The 19,622-nt window shown below is 49.9% G+C and overlaps 3 protein-coding genes across 6 annotated transcripts in view; 1 reads left to right on the top strand and 2 right to left on the bottom strand.

The window, feature by feature from the left end:
* Window positions 1-479: 479 nt before the first annotated feature.
* Rab25 (RAB25, member RAS oncogene family) lies at window positions 480-5,393 on the bottom strand. Of its 2 annotated transcripts, XM_029556830.1 has the most exons (6): window positions 5,113-5,393; window positions 4,501-4,561; window positions 3,358-3,553; window positions 1,738-1,931; window positions 1,131-1,211; window positions 480-785 (listed from the first exon to the last, which is right to left on the bottom strand). In XM_029556830.1, the coding sequence occupies exons 2-6, from the start codon at window positions 4,505-4,507 to the stop codon at window positions 658-660; spliced, it is 606 nt and encodes a 201-aa protein (XP_029412690.1). In that variant the 5' UTR covers window positions 4,508-4,561; window positions 5,113-5,393; the 3' UTR covers window positions 480-657. The 2 variants fall into 2 exon arrangements, with proteins under 2 accessions (XP_029412690.1, XP_008852015.1); XM_008853793.3 differs by lacking the exon at window positions 4,501-4,561.
* A 2,597-nt stretch (window positions 5,394-7,990) lies between these two features.
* Window positions 7,991-11,247, bottom strand: Lamtor2 (late endosomal/lysosomal adaptor, MAPK and MTOR activator 2). Of its 2 annotated transcripts, none has more exons than XM_008853815.3 (4): window positions 11,077-11,247; window positions 10,616-10,778; window positions 8,388-8,477; window positions 7,991-8,178 (listed from the first exon to the last, which is right to left on the bottom strand). In XM_008853815.3, exons 1-4 carry the CDS (start codon window positions 11,142-11,144, stop codon window positions 8,122-8,124), a joined length of 378 nt encoding a protein of 125 aa, XP_008852037.1. In that variant the 5' UTR covers window positions 11,145-11,247; the 3' UTR covers window positions 7,991-8,121. The 2 variants fall into 2 exon arrangements, with proteins under 2 accessions (XP_008852037.1, XP_029412701.1); XM_029556841.1 differs by having other exon boundaries at window positions 11,021-11,187.
* A 688-nt stretch (window positions 11,248-11,935) lies between these two features.
* Ubqln4 (ubiquilin 4) overlaps window positions 11,936-19,622 on the top strand; it is a 17,066-nt gene continuing 9,379 nt past the window's right edge. Inside the window, exons 1-5 of one of the 2 annotated variants that reach the window (XM_008853826.3) lie at window positions 11,936-12,136; window positions 13,467-13,618; window positions 14,134-14,348; window positions 14,878-15,140; window positions 17,343-17,501. In XM_008853826.3, coding sequence (XP_008852048.1) covers window positions 12,029-12,136; window positions 13,467-13,618; window positions 14,134-14,348; window positions 14,878-15,140; window positions 17,343-17,501 — 897 coding nt within the window. In that variant the 5' untranslated portion in view covers window positions 11,936-12,028. The remainder of the gene's footprint in view (window positions 12,137-13,466; window positions 13,619-14,133; window positions 14,349-14,877; window positions 15,141-17,342; window positions 17,502-19,622) is intronic. The other variant, XM_029556846.1, reaches the window with a different exon arrangement.

Below are 19,622 nucleotides of genomic sequence, written 5' to 3' on the forward strand. Positions count from 1 at the left end.
TCTTTGATAGTCGGTCATGGGGTGAGGGAGCAGCTGTAGTAGAATGGTAACCTGGTATAACTAGTCTGGGAACTGGGAAGTAGGTATCTCTAGGGTGCCTGCCACCCCTTTCCTGGATAAAAAATCTCCTAGATTCTGTGGGAAAAAGATGGCAAATTGGAGTGACCTCAGTTCTTGGCACCAGGACCTTGGGTACCAGATGGTGCCCACGGATGGTTTCTTTGTTTGGCCTTCCAGATACCCCTCCCTCCACACAGTCTTCCATCTCCCACCTACCCTGGGGGTTGACAGAGGAAAGGGCAGACCCTCCCACCCCCTTGATACTGTCCCAAGACCACTCCAGAGGCAGCTGGCCCTGTGGGGGGCAGTGGTTATCGTGGGGAGGAAGGGGATGGAGAAAGGGATCGAGGACGACTCAAAAGGAGTCAAAGTTGGAAGGGCAGCACAGATAGACAAGGAACAGACAGGAGACAGCAGGCTGGCCAGGCATTGATACAAAACAGCTTTATTTGAAGGGGTGGGGGTAGACAGAAAAAAAAAGAGATGGGGTATGACTACCCTGGGTGCCTGTGAATAGGGAATCAAAAGTCCCACAGGAGGGGTGGGGGTGGAGCACCAGAAGCCTGGGAATGAGGCTCAGGCTGGCCATGGCTGAGATCAGAGGTTGATGCAACAGGCCCTCTTCTCTCCAGGACCAGGCTCCTGCCCAGCCTGGGCACTGCCTAGGGCAATGGCATTGGTCCGGGTGCTGTTCTGCCTCTGCTTGGACACCTTTGCAAAGATCTCTGAGAAGACAGAAGGCAGTGGTCAGGGCAGAGGCTCAGTGCCCCACACCCCAACTCCACACTCCCCATACCACTTCTGAGTACAGGTGGCCACTCTGGAAGAGTTTTTGCTGGAAAGAAGTAGAGTTTTGATGCCTCTGTCCCTTCTACTTACCTGGGTAAAGAAGGAACCAAAACTTAGGAAATGGGGCCTTTGGATCTTTCCCTGAGCTCCAGACCAAGGGGGCGGGGCACTATGGAGGGACTTAGGGATAGGAGGTGGTACCCATGGCTCTAAGGAGGCTGGGGGCTGAGAGCTGGCCAGGGTGTCTAGTCCAGTTGTACCCAATGGAATGAGGCTCTAACCTTTGAGGACTGTCTCAAAGGCCAGCTCAACATTGGTAGAGTCCAGAGCTGAGGTCTCCAGGAATAGCAGGCCATTGTTTTCTGTCAGAAAGGAAAATCTGAATTAGTTGTGGGTCCAAGGCAACAGTTTTAACATTTAATGTTTTCTATGTCTCTGCTGTAAGCTCAGCTCCTGGCACACAGTAGCTCATTTTATCCTTTAAACGGTATATGAGGTGGATTCAGTTAGGAGCTGAAAACTAGAAATACAGGGAGAAAAAAGGAGCTTGCTTCATGATCCACACTTAGTAACTGACAAAGTAACTACCTAAACTACCACGTATTTACTGCTAAACCCAGAAAACTGGGAAAAGAATGGCTGGAGATGGTCAATTGGAGCCCACAGGATCTTTGAATGCTGGAGAATGGAGCTGCTTTAAAATCAACTGTGAATGCTTGCTGATGATGACAATCTTAGGGCAAATGGGGGTGGGGAGTGGACAGGAGACACAGAGTCCCAGAGGGGCTGCAGTGAACCGCATGGGGGAAGGCCACATGGAGCCCTGGGGTGAAACGGCCTGGAGAGCTGGGGGTATTGGGCAAATGAGTCAGTGGGGTGGGCTCTCACCAGCAAACATGCGGGCTTCCTCAGTGGGTACCTCTCGGGCCTGGCTGAGGTCACTCTTGTTCCCTACAAGCATGACAACAATGGTGGCTTCAGCGTGGTCGTAGAGCTCCTTCAGCCAGCGTTCCACTACAGTGTAGGTCTGGTGCTTGGTTAGGTCAAATACCAGAAGTGCTCCTACTGCCCCTCGATAGTACCTGTATGGGGGTGGGAGGTGTGGGCAGAGACCAGTTAAGGAGTCAGGCCTAGCCTCAGAGCAGAGAGAGATACCTGAGAGTACCAGCAATCAGGAAATAAACCAGTACAAGGACTCCACCCCAACCCCAGCAGGGCACTCAAGGCTCCTGTGTGCTACAGGGGTGCTGGTCTCAGAGTCTTGAAGCATCACTTCCCTGGTCCATACCCCCTGTGTCCTCTCATAGGCACTCTGCTTCCTCAGCCTTTGGTCCTGATTCTAGCCCTGAACATTGCCCATGTGGACTCTACCCGGTTTGCCTCACCTTTGATGTCTTCCTCACTTGCCTCCTCATCCAGTGCTCTTCTCTCTTGCTACCTCTGTCTTCTTTCCAGAATGAGTCAAATGCCTGCCTCTTGGAGGAGTACCTGGCCTGACTGCCAGGATATCCCTGTAGGCGTCTAACCATTTTCTGGAGCCTCTGAATTGGAAGGGCTGGCTTCAGGCTAGTATCTAATTATTCCTATCTTTGTTTATTTGTCTGTTTGTTTTGAGACAGGAACTGGCTATGTAGTCCAGGCTGGCCTCAAATTCAAGGCAGTCCTCCTGCCTCGGCTAGGATAACAGGCATGAGCCACCATGCCTGGTTTATTCCTAGTTTACTGACAAATCAACCAAAGCTTATAAGAAATCAAGGGACTAAAGAGTGATGTGTATGTGTGGCCCTTGCGAATGTATGTAATAATCCCACTTCCTGGTACTTACCTCTTACAGGAGCTGCCCTTCACCTTACCTCATATACCAACTTTCAAACACTTGGCCCTCATCCTGATCAGGAGACCCTATGGGGCACTTTGGTTGTGGTTAGGAGGCCTAACTTCCTATGTCCTCTAAAGCTTTATAAAATGCACTCTTAGTTGGGATTAAACTCAGTGGTATAGTGCTTGCATAGTAGAATGGGAGACCACAGTTTCAATTCCCAGTACAACCAATGAATCAATACATAAAATTCTAAAAAATAAAAAGTTCACACTTCAGGTCCAGCCAGGCATTGGCTTTTGTGATTAGACATGTTGCTAAGTGCAGAGCACAGTGCTGAAGCAAGGGGGCACTCTGGGTCCGTACATCTGCTCCATCTGGGCTCACCAGCATTCCACCTTGCTGGCATTTAAATGATTGATTATAGTGCCTTCTGTGATACTTTAAGGGTTCCGAAAAAATGCCAGGTACAAAGTGGGCACTTGGCAAAGGCTTAAAAAGTGGTGGCCATGACATGTTTTCATGATTACATCCTGTCTTATCACTGTAGCTAATATCCTATATCTCCATGAACACCATCCCCCGCCCAGAACATACTGCCATCCTCCCACACTTGTGCTTCACAGGAGTTCTCTGGTCTTCCAGGGTCCTCATAACCCACCAGCCCCTGCTCCCAGGCCCAGGCTCACGCAGAGGTGATGGCTCGGTAGCGCTCCAGGCCAGCTGTGTCCCAGATCTGTGCCTTGACAGCAGCGGTGCCCAGGAGAACAGTTCGAGTGGAGAACTCAACACCGATGGTGGTACGGCTGTCATGACTGAACTCATTGCGAGTGAACCGGGACAGCAGATTGGTCTTGCCCACACCTGACTCACCGATCAGCACCACTGAGGGAGTGGAGAGAGGAGAGCTGAGCCAGGGCAGAGGGACCCCAAGGCCACCTGGACTGGAGAGTATACCCCAGAAAAGAGGAACTGAGCTTAGAAAACTTAGGAGACAGCTGACTCTACTGGCACTGTGGTTGGCCACTTTGCATAACAACGGTTTCGGGGATGTTGAAGGGCCAGGAGTGTTCCAGGAAGGGGCTACCAAGCTTGCCTGTGTTGCAGCTCACAATGCCAGCTGTGGACTGTTCACAGGTACCATGTTGAGTGGATACTGAGGCAAGGTGCGTGAATTTGGACAGGGGCAGTGTGAGGTCTGGGGTACACATTTATGGACTAGGAAAACATTGTTTATGTGTGTATGTAAGCTGGAAGAATGAGGGAGGGGTTCTATGTGCTGTGCATTTGCATGGTGGACAGTGGTGCGGGTAAGGAGAAAGGTTGGCAGGTGACACTTCTGTGGAAGAAGAGAGAAGGTGAAGGTGCACCTGTGTTTTCCTGCTTCTTCCTTGCTGGTAATGGCATCCCCATCATCTATCCCCAGCCTTGTCCTAGGGTCCTAAAACTGCTTGGGGCAGCAGTTGTGGATTAGGTGGGCTCTGATCCCTCATGGCAGCTAACTAACCTTTGCCTAATCCTGTTTCCTACTGCCTATCTTCACACTCAAAATCAGCATCAAACACCCCAGACTTCTCCATAGTGGCACTGGGACCCTATCTGTGCTAACTGGTGAGTGGCGGAGGTCTACCTCAGAATGATAGATCTTTCTAGGGATGTTGAGGTGACAAGTGTGAATGGCCCCCTAGTAGAGTCACCCAGGTCATCACCACACCCTACCAGCTCTCTGTTTCCGTGTGCCAGGAATACAGGCTCCCCAGCTTGGGCCAGGGCGGGGCTGAGACTGGGAGAGACTGTGGAGTGGGGTGCAAAGGGAAGTGCCACCAATTCACCTTGCATTCAAGGAGGTATTCATGTGGGACTAGGGACCCACAGAAGGATCAAACACGGGGCCTGGGAGGAGAATAAAATGTCAGAGCCAACCAGATGAATCTAGTGCCCAGTGGCCATCCAGAGAAGGTGCCAAGGGCCAGCACATCTAAGTCCTGTGGAATCTATCAGACTTTGCTCCAAATTTGTTACATCATCCCAATGTAGCAACTACTTAAACCAACAATGACTAAGTCCCTCCTTTCTCTCATTTCCTGTACACCTGCCCACCTTTTTTCCTCTTAAATTGGCTTGATTCTCCCTCTATTCCAAATGAAGTCCTGTCTGGAGTCTGACTTTCATCTTTTGTGCTGCACTGACTGGGCAGGGGAAGCCTAATTTGGCAATAAAAAGGAATGACAGACATCTTTACAACCACATTCCACAACATGTGGACATTTACACCTGCAACCAGACCCTCCCCGACTCCTAGCAGTGCCCTTTCTTAGCTTAACCAAAAGGAGGGGAGGATCCTGCTAAGAAATAAAAGGTAGGAGGAAGCCCTACCTGTTGTGTTAATAGCGTCTCTCTCCCATTCTTTCTGGCTTCATCCCTCTTCAAGGACCCCAACTTACCCTTGAAGACGAAGTTATAATCTTCCTCTGTTCCATTCCCCATCTTGGCTCTGCATTGACGTGCAGGTGTTTTCAGGGGCAGAAGTCACAAGTGTGTTTATTGGTTCAGTGACCTCAACCCTCAGCTCTTAAGAGACCCGCACCCAGCACTCCTCTCATTGGGGTGAAGAACTGAGGGCCGACTTGAGGCCAGGAAGGGCCTCAGAGGCTCAGCTCTGGCAGGTGGAGGTGCTCGGTGGAAGCTGAGAGGACGGAAGCCGAAAACAGGAAGCACTAGCTAGCAAGTGCGGCTAGGGACCAGGGACCCAGGTGGGTGGAGAGAAGGTGACGTAAGACAGGTTGGACAGGTTAGGTGTCTACTCTCAGCCAGGGCTCCCAGAAACTGGAGAGCCTACTTTCACGGGTACCAGTGTGTGAGGCTGGGGGCTGAGTGCATATTGCTAGGCTCCTGGGTTCTATAGAAGGGGAGCAGCAGCCAGGAACCGTGTAGGACAGAAAGCTTCTGGCCCCCTGCTTTAACTTCTGACATTATATAAAGTAGGGACATACTGGGGGCACTAGGGGAAGGGCTATTGGGGCAGGAAGGGGCTGGGCCTGGCCCTGCACTGCAGTGCAGAGCCATGGGAACTACACCAGCCCAGCGCTTTAGGCCCCTTGACAGCCCCAAGACTGGGATGGGCAGCACTGCTCACCTGGGTGGGGCTGGGACTCCTCCTACCCACATGGGCCCCTTCCTACGGGATCAGGACAAAGGGCTGGTAGCTTCTTACACAGACCCTTTCCCTTCACAGACTGGATGGCAGGAAGACAGACACAAAGTAGAAAGAGCCAGGCACAGCGAGCATGGAGTATGAGCACACATTCTGGAAGTGAGGTCCCCAAGGCCTTCTAGTCTTTGTCCAGGAATTGAAGCCTCACAGCAAAGGTATCTTGTTGGTCTTAAGATCCAGAGAATGCCAGGCTTAGTGGCTCACACTTGTAACCCCAGCTAGGGTGGAGAGTTGCTAAGAGTTGGAAACCAGTCTAGGCTACAATAAGTTCCAGGCCAGCCTGGACTGCATAGCAAGAGACACTCTCAAGAAATAAATCAGGGGGCCAGATGTGGTGGTCCACACCTTTAATCCCAGCCCTCCACTTGGGAGGCAGAGGCAGGTGGATCTCTGTCTACGTAGTAAGTTCCAGGCTAGCCATAGCTACTTAGTGAGACTATGTCTAAAAAAAAAAAAAAAAAAAAAAAAAAAAAAACCAGGCCAGCAAGATGGCTCAGTAGTAAAGGTTCTTGCTGCCAAACCTGAAGACCTGAATTCAATCCTTAGGACCCACATGGTGGAGAGACCCAAATCCCCAAAATTGTCTTCTGACCTCCACACATGTGCTGTGGTACACACATATACCCATGTGTGTATCCCCCTCCCAATAAATAAATGTAATTAAAAGACATTTAAGGCTGGCGGGATGGCTCAGCACATAAAAAAGGCACTTGCCACCAAGCCTGAAGACCTCAGTTCAATCCTCAGGACATACATGATGGGAGGGAAAAACCAACAGCAAGTTGTCTTCTGACCTCCACACTCACACTCTAGGATACACATGGTCACATATGTATACACACGCACATACCCACAGGGAATAAATGAATAAAAACTGATTCTTTTTTCATTTTGGTCTTTTTGAGACAGGGTCTCCCTGTAGGCCCAGGCTGGCCTTGAACTCACAGAGATCCGCCTGCCTCTGCTTCCTAAGTGCTGGGACTACAGGCGTGTGCCACCATGCCCTGCTGTTTTGATTTTTTTTTAATTTAAAATTATTTGGGGGCTGGAGAGATGGCTCAGCGGTTAAGAGCGGTTATTATTTTAAAATAATAAAATACTATTTTAAAAATTAAGGGCTGGAAAGATTTCTCAGTGGTTAGAGCACTGGCTGCTCTTGCCAGAGGATCTAGGTTCAGTTCTCAGCACCCACACAGCAGCTGACAACCAGCCACAACTCCAGTTCTAGGGGATCTGACCTCCTCTTCTGGCTTCTGTGGGCATTGCACACATATGTGCACTTACATGCATGCAAAACATACACGCAAGATTAAATTTTTTTTTAAATTTTTTTTTTTTGGTCTTTTCGAGTGTCTTCCCCTAGCCCCAGCTGGCCTGGAACTCACTGTAGACAAGGCTGGCCTTGAATTCACAGAGCTCCTCCTGCCTCTGCCTCCTAAGTACTGGGGCTACAGGTGTATACCACCATGCCCGGCCTAAAATTAAATAATTTTAAATTTAAAAAAAAAAATCTTTTTTTAAAATTTATTTTTATTTTATGTGTATGCGTGTGTTGCCTGCACGTAGGTAAATGCACCCATGTCGTGCAATGCCTGCAGAAGACAGAAGAGGCTGCCAAATCCCCTGAGACTGGAGTTACAGACAGTTGTTAGCTGCCATGTGGGTGCTGGGATTCACACCCAGGTCATCTGCAAGAACAGCCAGTATTCTTAACCACTGAGCCATCTCTCCAGCCTCCCTAATTTTTTTTAACAAACCAAACCAAAGCAAAAGCTGCAGAGAGGGTCTGTTTGACTCATGGCCCTAGGAGTGAAAGCTGAGACACCTGAACTCCAGGGCTCTATATTTTCTGTGTCCAATACAACCTGGCCTTTGCTCCTCTAGCTCACTCCTATGGGGTTGCCAAATGGGTGGGCAAGATTCTGCTCTGAGTAGCAGGGGTTAGGTGGGCAACACTGCTGGAGAGGCCAAGGGCGCTGGTGCAGCACTGCCAACAAACACTGGTCTCAGAGTTCTGAGATGGAGTAAGATGAAATACATGCTTGCAGAACAGAAGGAATCTTCTAAGTAAGCCATCTGGCTCCTTTCACCCAAGAAAGCAGCTGAGACACGAGGCAGGAGTTGAATTTTATTCTGAAAAAAAGCAAAAGTCCTACCCTCCTTCACTCAGCCAGGTTTCTCCAGCACCCCACCCCTCCCATTATCCAGTTCTTTTCTTATCTGGCTCCTATCAACACTATTATGATGCTGCTACTTGGGTGAGTGGCTCCTCCAGGTACTGCACCAAAGCCTGGGCCTGCAAGGAGGTGAAAACACACATCAGTCCATGAGTTGTTTATGGAGCAATCAACAAGCCACCAGTCCACCTCCATTGTGCTTAGCCCACCCCAGACATGGTCTGAGGAGACATGAGAACTCCAGAAAGGGGCACAGGTGAGGAGTGGACACAGTGAATATGTGCTGTGGCTGGGCCCAGGGTGTTGGCAGGGTAGGCACATTACTCACCTTCGCCTTGAGCATTCCGAAGCCCACAGTCTCCTTGGCATACATACATAGCAGAAGGTTGGCTACCCGGGTGATGGCTACACGGCCCTCCTGGTAGGGGTTATAAGATATAATGGGATATTCTGGTTGGCACCCTTAGTTCCCTCCTTCCCAGGACTCCTCTGGCCATAGAGATACTATATTCCTCCCAAGGCTGGGTGCAGTACAAAATTCAGCTGGGAAATTTTGCTCAGACATGGGAGTCTTGAGCTGCAGTCCATCCTTGGCACAGCCTCTTCCTAACCAAGTTATCCCAGGAAACTGAGTCATCTCCCAGAAACTGGGTTTTTCTTCTGTAATGTCAAGACTTGTCCCAATTGGGGCTGGAGAGATGGCTCAGTGGTTAAAAGCACTGGCTGCTATTCCAGAGGACTCAGGTTGGGTTCCCAGGACCCCATCCTTAGTTCCAGTTCCATGGGATCTGATGCCCTCTTCTGGCCTCTGCAGGCACCAGGCACACACATGACACATACATGAAGACTAAACAGTCATACATATAAAACAAAATCTTCAAAATTTTTTAGAAGCCAGGCATAGTGGCACCTGCCTTTAATCCCAGCACTCAGGAGGCAAAGGCAGTTGGATCTCTGTGAGTTCAAGGCTGCCCTGGTCTATATAGCAAGTTCCAGGCCAGCTGGGACTACAGAGAGACCCTGTCTCAAAAAGACCAAAAACCTGGGCAAGTGCTCTACCACTGAGCTTGATCCTCTGTCCCTTAAAATAATTTTCAAATAGGAATTTTTTTTAGTGTATGAGTGTTTTGCCTGCATGTATGTAAGTGGATCATATGCATACATGCAATGCCCACAGACACCAGAAAAGAAAGTCAGATCCCCTAGAATTGTAGTTACAGATGGTTGTTAGCTGCCATGTGAGTGCTGGGAACTGAACTGTGGTCCTCTTCAAGGGTGGCCAGTGCTCTTAACTGCTGAGACATCTCTCCAGCACCCATAAAAACAAATTTGTTTCTTTTTTCTTTTTTTTTTTTTTGGTCTTTTCGAGATACGGTCTCCCTGTAGCCCCAGCTGTCCTGGATTCACTATGGAGACCAGGTTGGCCTCGAACTCAGAGAGATCCGCCTGCCTCTGCCTCCCAAGTGCTGGGATTAAAGGCATGCGCCACCACACCCCGCTAAAAACAAATTTCTTATGGTTGGGCTGTAATGGAAGTCTTTGAAGCTATTGCCCTGTTTTACCTACCCTAGACTCAGCACCCAGTAGGAGTCAGTAATGGTTGTGTGGGAAATAGGGAAGAATGGGCAGCCTGGGTTAGAGGAAAGCTTTCCAAAAAATTCACCCTTAGGCGGGGTGTGGTGACACACACCTATAGTCCCAGCACTTGGGAGGCAGAGGCAGAGGGAATCTCTGAGTTCAAGGCAGAGAGACAGGGTCTCTTTGTAGCCTCAGCTGGCCTGGAACTCACCATGCAAACCAGGTTGGCCTTGAACTCACAGAGATGCCCCCTGCCTCTGCCTCCCAAGTGTGCCACCAGCCCCGCTGCCCTAGAACCTTTGTACTTTGCTTCTGTCAGAAATAGTTTTCCTACAAGAGCTGCTCAGCTTCCTTTCTCCACCCCATCTTCCTTAAGATCTTTCAGCAATTGTCACCTTTTCAGTGATACTGACCATGATATATGTTCCTGTCTTAATCTCACTTCCCTTTTTTTCCTTCCTTTGCTTTTTTTTTTTTGACACAGGGTCTCCCAGTACCCCAGCTAGCCTGCAACTCAGTAAGTAGACCAGGCTGGCCTTGAACTCACAGAGATCCGCCTGCCTCTGCCTGACAGGGTCTCCCTGTAGCTACAGCTGGCTTCGAACTCATTATGTAGACCAGGCTAGCCTCAATCTCAGCAATCCACCTGCCTCTGCCTCCCTAGAGCTGGGATTAAAGGCATGTGCTACCACACCCGGCTCCTTTGCATTTTTTATATCTAATGTTTTACTTATTTTAAAATGTACATAAAACTATAAATTGGCAGCTGTTTGTGGTGAGGCAGGCAGATTTCGGTGAGTTCAAGGCCAGGTGGGGTTACAGGGAGGCCTTGTCTCAAAAAGACCAAAAAAACCAACAACAATAAAAAACCCTATAAACTGACAAGATGTGGTGGCTGGACGCCTGTAATCTCAGCACTCAGTAGACAGAGGCAGAATCATCGGTGCAAGTTCGAGGCCAGCCTAGTGTACTCCATACCATGCAGTCCATAAGGATGAATTTGAGATTGTCTTCATTAAATGCTTGGTTCCCGTTCCGGTCATAAGCAGCCCAGATGTTACTGGCGATGGCGGCAGTGACCCGGGCATCTGTGTCCCCGTAACCCGAATAGGCCAACAATGATCCCTCATTATTCAACAGCCTGGCGAGGAACAGGGAAAGAAAGAACTGACGAACTAAAGAGTGAAACGCGTGGGTTCCTATCTCAACTCTCTCTACTTTGCGCTTTTAGGAGGCACGGATATGAGCTGAATATATCCTGAGAGGTTCCCTAAGCATCCCAGCACGCCAATTTCCACTTCCGAGGGGCCCTCAAGGTGGGCTCCCAAAGCTACAGCCCAGATCACCGGCCTCCTCCCTTCCAGGCTGCTTCTCTACCCCTACCGAATGCAGCCGCACGCTGCCCCACTCCAGCGCTTGGGTCTTCGGTGTGCACTCACAGGGTGCTTTGGACTCCTCCAGTGTTGGCTTGGCTTAGCACCTGCGTCAGAGCCTTGGGACGCAGCATGCCTACCGCTGCTCACCCAAACTCGCATCCAGATGCCCCGAGTTGTCTTCTGCAGTACTCTGCCTGCGCCTTCCGGTAGCCCAGCTGCCCAGCTCTGAGGCACCCTGGGAGTTGTAGTCTCCACCCCGGCTATGGACGTTCTGGCGCAACACACCCCCACCCCACCCCGCCTCGCGCGCGGGGCGCTGGGAATCGTAGTTCTTTGTAAACTCTCAAGGCATTTTGGGAACTCTAGTTAAGCTTTCCAGTCAGACCACGAGGCTGGGGGGGCGGGGTGAGAAGTGTGCCTTCCTGCCTACTTGCAAGTTGCGATTCAACAATAAAACCCTGTATTGTTAGGCACATCCTTGTTTAGTTTTCAAAGTAGTCTTCCCACGGTAGGCACAATTCTGTGAGGCGAGAGGTACTGTTCTCTGGACAGACATCCGAGGCTCAGTGAGGCCACGTAGGCAAACTCCAGTGTCTGAAAGCGTGGTCAACTGAGGCACTCGGGCTGGCTGAGTCGAGCGTCCCCAGGCCTAGGGAGAGATTTGGCCTCCCAAGGAGACGGAGACAGGCGGCGGCATGGAGTCCTTTGTCCCTAGCGGGAGCGGGGTCCGCCGGGGCTCGGGTGGGCTCCGGCCCTGTGCGGCGCCGCCCCCTCCGGGCTCGGAGGCGCTGCCTGGGCTACTGCGGGCGCCGCTCTAGGGCGACCCAGTTGCAGTGCTCCCCCAGGCCGCCTGGGGCGCTGTGGCGGCAGCTGTCCTGAGGGGGTGGCGGAGCCTAGAGGAAGGGCGGGAGGGGGAGTCGGAGGCACCGCAGCCCAGCCGGCCCGCGGGTCGGGAGAGGAGGAGGAGGAGGAGGAGGAGCCGAGTGGGCGGGCTGGCGGGCGGCCGGGTGGCGGCATGGCGGAGCCGAGCGGGGCAGAGACGAGGCCCCCTATTCGGGTCACCGTCAAGACCCCCAAGGACAAGGAGGAAATTGTGATCTGCGATCGAGCTTCCGTCAAGGAGGTAGGACTGGCGGGGGACAGGAGGAGCGCGGAGGAGGGGTCAGCGCAGAGCTGGGGGCCTCGGGGACAGCCTGGCGGCGGGGACGCTCCCAGGGCGGGGCGGGGGCCCGCGGGGACCCGGGACAGCGGGGTAGAGAGGCAGGGAGGGGCGTCCTCGGGATGGCGCTTGATGGGGCGGGTTTGGCCTTGTGGCCAGGGCTGGGGGCGTGGTGGGGAAACATGGGGAAGGGACACCTTGCACGCGGCGGACGGGGTTCCGGGAGGACCCTAGGTTTGAGGCGAGTGTGCGCTCGGGTTACTAGTAGCTATTCGAGGCGCGGAGGAACCGTGCGGCCCTAGCAAGGTGCTAAACCCCAAGGAGTCTGAACTGCTGCTGCGCGCCTCTGGGAGCACTGGGCGGTGGGGACTCCCCCTCGGCCCAGATCTTTCCTGCTCAGAAATGTACGGTTGTGTTCGGTTTTCTGCCCTGTAGGATTTACCGAGCACTGTAAGTGCTCAACAAAATGTTTTTGAATGAGAGTGAGGGACTATTGCTGTTTGCCAGGGTTTTGGCTGCTCCAGAATTTCACATAGGCGGGGCTTAAGATAGGCCATCTGGTTGGAAGAGAGCTTTGCTTAGCAAGTGCACTGTTTATACTTAAGAGTATGTGTTTGTTTTGTTTTGTTTTGTTTTGGAGGGCCTGATAGAATCTAGAGTCTAACCCCCCACCCCCACCCCCAGTAGCCTTTGGTTTCACCACTGCTCTCTCATCTGAGAATGTTCTATTTCCAGGAAAAGCTAAATTAGAAAACAGCTCTAATTGAGAATGCCTAATAAAGATCCTGGACATTGATGTCCAGACTTGAGTTCCATTACCTCCCTCTCTGATCCTAGTCTTTAAAGTGTAGATAATAACTAATACACTAGGTTGCTAACTCATAAAGCTGTGCTCAATAACTGGAATCTATTTGTTATCATTATGAGAAAGCTGGGAAGAAAGACCAGAGAGTAACTGGGAGCCAGAGAAGGCTAAAGAAACAGAGCCAAGGCTGGTTGAAGGAATTGGAGTGGGGAACGCTGCCAGGTAGGATCCTCTCAGAGAATGGGTTGAAAGGCTGAAGTTGCTGTGGTGGGTAGCTTTAGGTGCTTTCCAGGATTGGAGACTTTATGATGGAACTGAGCAGGTCCATCTCAGATTCATAAAGGAGTGCTTATTGCAGCTGGAGAAGCAGAGTTGAGGGTGCAGGAAGGACTTCCCATGAGTAGATCAAAGGAAGAGAATGTAGTCTGTAGAGTCCCTGACAGTGGAGCACAGGCAGCCTCCACAGTGATCTCTGCCTCTTGATCACAGTTCAAGGAGGAAATCTCCCGGAGGTTTAAGGCTCAGCAGGATCAGCTGGTCCTGATCTTCGCAGGCAAGATCCTTAAGGATGGAGACACGCTGAACCAGCATGGAATCAAGGATGGGCTCACTGTACATCTAGTCATCAAGACCCCACAGAAGTAAGTTGAGGAGTACAGCATTCCTAGCTCTTTTTTGTTGTTGTTTGCTTTTTTTTTTTTGAGACAGGGTCTCACTATATAGCCCTGACTAGCCTGGAACTCACCATGTAGAACAGGCTGGCCTCAAATTCACAGAGATCCACCTGCCTCTGCCTCTGGATTGGATTGGGATTAAAGGTGTGTGACACCACTCCGGGCCTCAGGCCTAGCTCTTGGTTAGGACTCCCCTTCAGATCTTTCAATATACCTAGAGGGCTATTCTCAGGCCTGGGGCTGATGTGATAAGATCTCACCTCTAGGAGGGGAGCCTAACTGACTACTCCCAGAATGCCCTAAAGACCAATGATACTAACACCTTCCCCCTCCCTGATGTATGGACTGCCCCCAGCAACCTGCCATCGTAAGGTAAGGGTGGGTTGAGGTTGCTCAGGAGGTGGCTTGAGCTGGCACCATCTGCACCACCACCTGCCTTCTAAGACTCACTCTAACTAGGATTTTCCATTCTTTGTCCTCAGGGCTCAAGATCCAAGTGCTACTGCTTCGCCCCCCTCTACTCCTGACCCTACCTCAGCGCCCTCCTCCACACCTGCCTCACCTGCCACCCCTGCCCAGCCCTGCAGCTCTGGCAGTGCCGCTTCAGATGCTGGCAGTGGAAGCCGGAGGAGCAGTGGAGGGGGGCCTACCCCAGTGACTGGGGATGGACCTCCAAGTGCTACTGCATCAATTCTCTGTAAGCCCTTAGGGAGGAGAGCACAATCTGAAGTTGTGCTGGGGAGTGGGAAGCACCAAGAGGAAGAAGAAACATGGTGCCTGCTCCTGATCCCATGGGGATGCCTGGACATAGGGTTCCAGGTGTTGGTACTTAAGCCAAGCTGGATGGGAAACCAGTTTGTGATGTTTTCCCAAAGTTAGGAAGTAGAACCAAGTTCAAGAGAAAAAGGAGAGATGAGGTGGGAGAGCCCTGGGTGAGGAGTACAGAAAGGCAGGTGGAGGCACTGGCTTCTCATTCAGCAGCCCGCTGACTGACTTATGTCTGCTTAGTGTTGTGCTCAGCTTGGTCTTGGCCTTCACAGAGCTCTCAGTGCCAGCAGCCCACAGCTGTCTGCCAGAAGCTAATCAGGGCTGGAGCTGTGTGAGTGATTAGAAGAGGGACATGTTAGAAGCAATGAGGGCCTGTCCTGGAGACCTGAATTCAGAGGCTCTGCTGGGTAGGGAGGACTTGAGAGGTAGACTTTAACCCTACCCGGTACTTCCCACAGCTGGCTTTGGGGGCATCCTCGGCCTGGGCAGCCTGGGCCTGGGCTCTGCCAACTTTATGGAGCTACAACAACAGATGCAGAGGCAGCTGATGTCCAACCCTGAGATGCTGTCACAGATTATGGAGAACCCTTTAGTCCAGGATATGATGTCAAACCCTGATCTGATGCGCCACATGATCATGGCCAACCCCCAAATGCAGCAACTGATGGAACGGAATCCTGAGATCAGCCACATGCTCAACAATCCTGAGCTCATGAGGCAGGTAGGTACGAGAAGAGGCCAGAGGGATGGAGGACATCTGCTGTCAGCTATACCTACCTTATCCTCTGTTCATCTGTTCATTCAGCAGCTATGTTTTGGACATTCAAGATGAGCAGATGTAGGCCTAGCTTTTCAGAAACTCCTGGTCTCTTAAGAGCAGTGGGACAAGTATGCAGGCAATTATAAAACAGTATGACCTGGGATACCCTGAGGATGGTCGCATGATCCCCTAGGAACAGAATTAGGAAGGGCTTCTGACCCTATTCTGGGACTTAGAGGTTTTCTGGAAGAAACATCATTAAGCTGAGACCCAAAGAAAGAACGTGAACCAGGGAAAGAAAAGGAACGACTAGGCCAAGGAGCAACAAAGAACAGGCCTGAGATAAAAGACAGTAGGCTGTTTGGGAGCATTTGGCTGGGTGGGTCCAGTGGGGAAAGGACTCCCAGTGGAGGCCATTTCTTTTCTTTTTTTTTTTTTAATTTTATTTATTTTTTATTTTATGTGTATTTGTATATTGCCTGCATGTAGGTAAGTGTACCCGTCTCATGCAATGCCCACAGAAGACAGAAGAGGCTGTCAAATCCCCTGGGACTGGAGTTACGGACAGTTGTTAGCTGCCATGTGGGTGCAGGGTTTCAAACCGGGGTCTTCTGCAAGAAGAAAGAACCAGTGTTCTTAACCGCTGAGCCATCTCTCCAGCCCCCAGAGACCATTTCTTTATTAGCATTTGGGAGTTCCAATTCATGGTCCAGTGTACCAGAGGATAAGAATAGAAGGTCATTAAAAGGAAAAAAAAAAAAGAAATATTTATGCTTTGACAGGCATTGTGGTACACACTTTTAGTCCCAGCACTGGGGAGGCAGAGGCAAACAGATCTCTGTGAGTTCAAAGCCAGCCTGGTCTACATAGTGAGTTCCAGGCCAGCTGGAACCCTGTCTAAAAAAGACCCCCCCAAAAAAAAGAAAGAAAAGAAAAAAAGGAATAGAAGGTCTTGCCAGCAGAGGCTTTGCAAACACATAACTCCTCTAAGAGGCAAGGGCTATTTTGTGATTTTTTTTTTTTTTTTTTTTTTTTTTTTTTGTTGAGACAGGGTCCTGCTCAAGGACTTTTTTTAATGGTATAAGAACTTTTGAGTGTTGGGTGTTTTGTTCCTGTGTAGAACTGTGCCTGGTCCATTATTAACTCAACAAATACTTATTTGATAAATGAATTATGGGACAAGAGAGCAGAGTCCTATAAGGCTAGGTATATCAGTCTAGAGGGTGTTGTAGAAGTCTGGAACTAATTTCAGAAGACGGAAGGAATTTAAATAGGTTAAGAATAAGAAGTAGCTCTGCTGCTGTTACCATGAACTGCCTAACATTTGATACCAGCAGCAACTCCTTACTGATAGGGAGCTATCAGCTGCAAAGAAGAAAGCCCACATCCTCAGTGTTGCTCAAGGTTCAGTTTGACTGAAGACCTAAAAGTGGGAATTGAGGACATTCAGTCTGAATGTTTTCCCTGCCCAGTTTGTTATTTAACAGGACTTCCAGTGTGATTTTTGTGAGACAGGCCAAACTGGCCTAGAAACCTACCTGTATGATTAACTGGTATGCGTCTGAGGGAAACAAGTCCATGAACTTCTGAGCCTGTTTTTGTATCTACAAAAAAGGGGCAAGAATACCTACTTGGGATGGTTACTGTGCAAATTGTATGACTTGAATTCTGTGTTTATTTATCCCAGTGCCGCTTCTTACCCATTTCCTTGTGTTCTCCAATGCTTCTTTCCAATATTATAGACCCCTCTGAGCTAGAGAAGGGGAAGTTGCTGGGTTGTTTTTTTTTTTTTCTTTTTGGACTTTTTGAGACAGGGTCTCCCTATAGCCCCAGCTGGCCTGGAACTCACTGTGTAGACCAGGCTGGCCTTGAACTCACAGAGATCTGCTGGCCTTTGCCTCCTGCGTGCTGGGATTAAAGGTGCACCACCATGCCTGGCTCAGAAGTTGCTGTTTTATGTATCTAGGAACATTAGCCTCAGTTAGAAAAAGCCAACCAAAATAGCTACAGGGAGGCAGGTAGGGCCGAAGTCCCCATTATAGTAGAGGAAGGGAATCTGGTATACCTTTCTCCATGCCATTGTGGGGTGATTTTCCTTGGGTTCCTTTTCCTACCTTGGTGCTCCACTGATTCCAACCCATCTCATCTTTTTCCATTCACCAGACAATGGAGCTTGCTCGGAATCCAGCCATGATGCAAGAAATGATGCGGAACCAGGACCGGGCCCTGAGCAACCTGGAGAGCATCCCTGGAGGGTATAATGCCCTCCGCCGCATGTACACCGACATCCAGGAGCCCATGTTCAGTGCTGCCCGGGAACAGGTGGGGCCAGGAGTCAGACAACCAGGAGGACTGGCTGGGCTCAGGATTCCCTACCCTCAACCCAGGCATTCCCTGGTGCTGTCTGCTCCTCTTTCCTTCCTCAGCCCCTGTGGGGTGGGCTTTGGCTTAAAGGCATTCCCAATAGTGCAGAGCCAGGGATGACCAACTTGATGAGAACTGAAGTATGAGGATGGAATATAGCAGAGGTTCTGTGGAAAGTAGGTAAGATGTAGTGTCCCAGGAATGTGACAGTTCTGACAAACTCTTGTACCAGAGGCTCAAAGGCTGGGAGGCAGACCTGGTGTCAAAAACAGTATGTCTCCTGTGATCCATGGCTCATCTGTATCAGAATCATTTGGGGGAGCTTGTTAATGAGGTTCTATTCTCCACCTTGGAGCTACATATTGGATCAATCTCAGGTTATGGTCTGGAATTCTACAGGTTTTTTGTTTTTGTTTTTTTGAGACAGGGTCTCACTATGCAACCCAGGGTATGCCAGGACTCATAGTTCTCCCACTTCAGCCTCTTTAAGTGCTGGCTCCCAAGGCGAGGGAATTATGCACTTTTTAAAATGTTTTGTAGGGGCTGGATAGATGACTTAGTGGTTAAGAGCACTAGCTGTTCTTGCAGAGGACCCAGGTTGAATTCCCAGCACCCACATGGTGACTAACAAGGTCCTTAACTCCAGTTCCCGGGGATCTGACTTTGCATAACATGGTTGTACTTACATACATAACAAAACACTCATACACATAAAATAAAAATTAAAAATAAATAAATGCTTTATGGGCTGGGAACATTGCTCAGTGGTAGAGCGCTTGTCAGGCAGGTGTGAGACCCTAGGGTCAGTTCCCAGCACCACATACACACAAAAAAGCTTTCTGAGTGTGTATGAGGCTTAGTATTGAATACCTATAGTCCTAGCATTCAGAAGGCTAAGGTAAGAGGAGCTGGGGCTCAAGGCTAGCCTGGGCTACATGAAATTCTGTTTCAAAAAAATCAAAACAGGGCTGGGCATGGTGGCGCACGCCTTTAATCCCAGCACTTGGGGGGTAGAGGCAGGTGGATCTTTGTGAGTTCTAGGCCAGCCTGGTCTACATAGTGAGGTCCAGGACAGCTAGGGCTACAAGGAGACCCTGTCTCAAAAAAGACAAAAAAAAAAAAAAAGGGGGGGGGGGGGGGCTTTTAATCCAAAAATTTAAAAGGAAGAGGGAGGGGGTTTTTTGGGGGTTCCAAAAAAGAAAGGGGAAAAAAGGGGAGCCGCTTTTAAAAAAAAAAAAAAAAAAAAAAAATCAAAACAGGGCTGGGTGTGGTGCCTTTAATCCCAGAACTTCAGATGCAGAGGCAGGTGGATCTCTGTGAGTTCCAAAGCAGCAAGGGCTACATAGTGAGACCCTGTTTCAAAACAAACCAGTGTAGCTCAGTAGGTAGAGTGCTTGCCCTGCATGTATAAGGCCCTGAGTGTGATTCCCCAGCACCACATAAACTCCACCTGTAATCCTACCTTGTTGCAGGATCAAGAGGTCAGGTCCTCCTCAGCTGCTATTACGTTCAAGGCCAATTTGAGATACCTGATTTCCTATCTGCAAAACAAAATCAAGTAATTGAGAAAGGCTTACAACAAGCACTGTAGCTGATTGTGATGTATAGGGAAGTATGACAAGCACTGCTTTTGCTAAAAGAATAAAGTGTTTGGCATTCACAGATCTGGGTTCATATACCTGCTTTGCCATTTTTTTAGTACTGTGGTTTTAAGTGATCCCTCCCTAAGTCTTGACTCCATTTTTACAATAGAGGTATATTTAATGGCAGTAGCTCTCAAACTTTTGGTCTCAGGATCCAGTTAATACTCTTAAGAGTTATGAAGGATAAACTGGGCATGGGGGTGAATGCCTGTAATCTCAGCACTCAGAAGCAGAGGCAGGAGAATTGCTCTAGGCTTGAGGCCAGTTTGGTGTGCACAATAAATTCCAGGCCAACAAGGTAAGACCCTGTTTTGAAAAAAAAAGTCCATTGTAAGTTATTATACATAACATTCTTTTTTTTTTTTTTTGAAACAGGGTCTCCCTATGGCCCCAGCTGTCCTGGAACTCACTATGTAGACCAGGCTGGCCTTGAACT

The sequence above is a fragment of the Nannospalax galili genome, unplaced genomic scaffold (assembly GCF_000622305.1).
Source record: "Nannospalax galili isolate Female #2095 unplaced genomic scaffold, S.galili_v1.0 scaffold591, whole genome shotgun sequence".
NCBI classification, from domain to species: Eukaryota; Metazoa; Chordata; class Mammalia; order Rodentia; family Spalacidae; genus Nannospalax; species Nannospalax galili.